This window comes from Benincasa hispida, chromosome 12 (assembly GCF_027475165.1).
Source record: "Benincasa hispida cultivar pf3 chromosome 12, pf3_genome.v1.1, whole genome shotgun sequence".
NCBI classification, from domain to species: Eukaryota; Viridiplantae; Streptophyta; class Magnoliopsida; order Cucurbitales; family Cucurbitaceae; genus Benincasa; species Benincasa hispida.
Genome location: NC_143489.1, coordinates 57,689,573 through 57,693,740, shown reverse-complemented (window position 1 = coordinate 57,693,740; position 4,168 = coordinate 57,689,573). Strand labels below are relative to the sequence as shown.

General features: G+C 28.3%; 1 protein-coding gene across 1 annotated transcript; it reads left to right on the top strand.

The window, feature by feature from the left end:
- The first annotated feature begins 2,656 nt into the window (after positions 1 to 2,656).
- LOC120067550 (zinc finger protein 2-like) lies at positions 2,657 to 3,157 on the top strand. The gene has a single exon (XM_039019099.1). It carries the CDS (start codon positions 2,657 to 2,659, stop codon positions 3,155 to 3,157), a length of 501 nt encoding a protein of 166 aa, XP_038875027.1.
- Positions 3,158 to 4,168: the final 1,011 nt, after the last annotated feature.

The following is a 4,168-nucleotide window of genomic DNA, read 5'->3' as shown; positions in this document are numbered from 1 at the left end:
TTTGAAACAAGAAAGTTTGTGATTTATTTTCTAATTTTTTAAGAAGTTAATAGGCATTTCAACTTTTTTTTCCATATATATGTATCTAATTTCTCTTATAATTTCTTTTTTCTATTAAATAAGGGCTAGTGTGTTGGGATAACTTATTTAAAATAAAGGAACAGTTGCAAATATAGACATTAGACACAAAGTTACAAATATAGACATTAGACTCAAAGTATTAGTAGATATAACATAATATAAAAAAATTTCAAATATGGCTAAATTTAAATGTTTTATCAATGATAGATTATATTATTGGTAGGAGTCTATCCGTGATAGACCATATCACTAGTAAGAGTCTATCAACGACAGAAGTCTATCGTTGATAAACTCCCAAGTCTATCGCTGATAGACATGTCTATATTTGTAATTTTTTTAAAATGATGTTATACATTTGGTTATTATTCCTAAAATGCTATCAATTGCAATTACCCTAAAATAAAATCAATTTTGATATAAGTACCCATTGAAAAATTAATAATTTAGAGTGTGTTTAGTATACTTATTAAATGATTTTAGATGATTAAAAGTATTTTTTTAGTTTAAGAATAAAAAACACTTAATTTTTTTTTTTTATTAATTTAGAATTTTTTATAAAGAAACTTTTGAGAGATCAATTCTACAAAAATAAAAATTAAATTAATGCAAGTTTTAAAGTGTTTTTTTTTATGAATATTTTTTCTAAAAAAATTATATTTTTAATCATTTAAAAGTATTCAAGATATAAATTAATTTTGTTTAATAAGCATTTTTTTCACAAGTGTGTTCCAAGTATTTTTTTTTTCAGAGTAGAATGTGAGCGTAAGCGTAGCTCATCATTAGTATGAACTTACTTCCTAGAAGTCAAATATTCGATATCACATTTACGAATTGTTATACTAAAAAAAACATCTAATAAAAAAATAATTATTTATTTATAATAATAATAAATATTAGAGATTTGGAATATACTATATTTGTTTAGGATATTTGGCTTTTGTTTTTAGAGCTATTTTACTCATTGACTCAGAAAATGTCCTATAGGATGTCTCTCGAAACGTTGGTCCCGTAGATTGATTTTTTCCTTATTTGAAAAATGGTGTGATTTTATTTCTCTTTGATATTTTCCTTGTTTAAGCTCTACAGTATTTGAATTAGGATATTTTCTTTTCTTCCTTGTATCTATTTAAGAGCAAGTTGTTTTCTTACAACCACTTTTGAGTATTTTTTTTATTGAAGTTCTTTTGACCTGTGTCGTGGGCAAACGATGTGGCGGTGTGTCCATTTTCAAGATTGTGGTTCAAAAGTTTATGTAGAACTTGGGGTTGTGTTTTGGATTATTTTGAAGCTCGAAACAGTTTTGTGAGAAGGTCGCCTCGATCTTAGGGAGCGCCTAAGGTATCATTGCTTGAGAAGGGATTCTCAAACTTAGGGATCCTAAGTACTTATTCATCGAGTTAAACTATTCATGTGCCAATGTAATTATCGATGTTTTTAGATAAATATATCATTATAAATGTTTGACTTCATATTAGTAAAAGTATCTTTCTCAAGGACACTACCCCTAAACAAATGTGGTATATTACCGAATTGGATTAGCAAATTTTGTATCCTTTCTTTTAAAATTTATCTCTTTGCTTTTTCTATTTCGTCCTTGCAAATTCTAATGCATTGTGAGTAATATTATAATATTGTGTGGTAGATAAGCTTAGTTTTAAAAAATATTGAACTTCGTATACAATTTTCAAACGAGGAAGGCTAAATTGAAAAATACCCAAACATAAAGTACCAGAAAGGTATGAAATATATATAAAACTTAAGATATGATTTATATTATTGATAAATCAAATTGTGTGGATCGATGATTTCATACTTAACATAGTAATATATATGGAAAAAAGAAAAAAGAAACTATTTTTTCATTTGGGTTAGAAATATAATCAATTAATATTTGTATTAGAAGATGAGGAAGATTCATAAATCAAATACCAATCCAAATGACACAGCCGAAAGCAACTTGAGCAGTTGAATTCACATCACAAACACACACATGTCATTTACACAGACATCATACAAAAGCCGGCAATCAGAAAGCTTCTAACAACAAACAGCCAAAATAGTCTTCTCTATTATTGTCTGTTGATGATATTTTTCATTTTCCCCTCTTGTTAAATAAGAGAGACTCCAAAATATTATTAATATAGCACATTTTATCCTTTTTTTGTAAACTCTATTGTTAAGTTACTCAGTTTCGAAAATTAATGTAAGCCCTTTTATGAAATTGAAATATACAATCTATGTATATGTTTGACCGATGTAGGTGGAAAATTCGAAATCTAAATTTAATGGAAATGTTGAGATTTCGACTAAGAATATCAATAAAACGTCTATATTGATAAAAAAAAAAAAATTGACATATAAAAATGTAAAAAACATGTCTTGTGACAATATAAAAGCTTAATTTAGATACCATGATAGATTATGATATATTTAATAATGATAGTGGTGTTTGCATAACAATTTCTTTGCAACTTCCTTTCCCTTTCCTCCATCTCCATAAAACCCTAGTTTTTTCCTTCCATTTCCATGATCTATCCATCACTGTCTCTCTTGAACTATCACACTTAATTTTTTGATGGATTCAGATCAAAAACTAGGAAGCAGTTGCTCAGAGAGTTCAAGTGAATTAGAACAATCAGAGGAAGTAAAGGAAGATGATTATTCAGATAGTTTCACCAATAATATCATTAAACGTTCATATGAATGCATATTTTGCAAACGTGGATTCACCAACGCTCAAGCTCTTGGAGGCCACATGAATATTCATAGAAAAGATAGACCCAATAAACCTCCAAAATTAATATCTTCTTCTTCTTCCCTTCAAAGCAACCAAATACTTGGTCCATCCACTAATTTCAACAGCATCCCCTATTTTGGGCCTCTTTTGGGTAGGTCTCAAGTGAACTATCAAGCATCGTCTTCTAACTCACATGGCTACTTCCAGCAACTTGGAGATTTTAATATGAACCTTTGGGGGTCAGATTTGAGCCTACAAATCGGACCGACGACGGGGAGGAGGCAACTTTGGAATGGGGATGGTGTCGATTTGGAGCTTCGACTTGGTCATCATCCGTAATTGATTTACACTGGTTGCATGCCAATACAAGTATAGCTTGACTAGTAATTAAGGCATGTGTGATGAACAGATTAAAGGTTTGAATTCTATGCCTATATGTTGTTGAATAATCGGACCCTTAATATGTTCTTAGGGTATTAATTGTTTTATATATTTTATACAAAGCTGACTTTTCTGGTCTAGGGTAATTTGAGTTTTTTCATTAAGAGCTTTGAGTACTTAACCATGCTTTAATTGAGTAAAAGGTTATGATGATATAGATTATCTTTCTTTGCTTTGGGTGTTCTTTGTATTTTGTAGTTATTCATTTTTATTTTTTTCTTGGACATAAGTTAACAAATACAGATTTATTTTGTAGTCGTTCTTTGGTTAATTCTAACAGATCCACAATGATTTTTTTAGTTCGTTTCGTTTCTTCCTTAGAGGAAAGAATACGAAATAATTCAAACTCCAAATCTTAAAAGAAGTATATATATATCAATTACCATTAAACTACGTTCATTATAACTAATTTGTAGATTTATAATCAATATAAAAATGTAGATGGTAAAAATAGTTGTATGGAACATTTAATTTTCTTTTCTTTTATTTAGTATAGTACGTGTACATATAATTCGAGACATTAATAAAACGGGTAGATTCAAGATAAGGCACTCAAATATTAAACATTATGAGGTGTTTGGCCTCTCAACTTGAAGTTGACGGAGTAAGGTATAATAACATTTACTATTTATAATCTACAATTATCAACAACCAAGTCCCCTTTGTTATAGTGTTTACTATTTGTTACCGTATATACTATTTCTTTTTTATCCTCTTTTTATCTCTTTATTACAATATTTATTATTCTTATTTAAATTAAAATGGTATACATCTCAAATAGACTATTATAAGCTATATTAAAATACTTTGCATCTCAAACACAAACTATTGTAATCTATAGATTGTTATAATAACTTATTATAATAAACCAACAAAATGCCCCAAACCATCGCTATGTATATACATTTG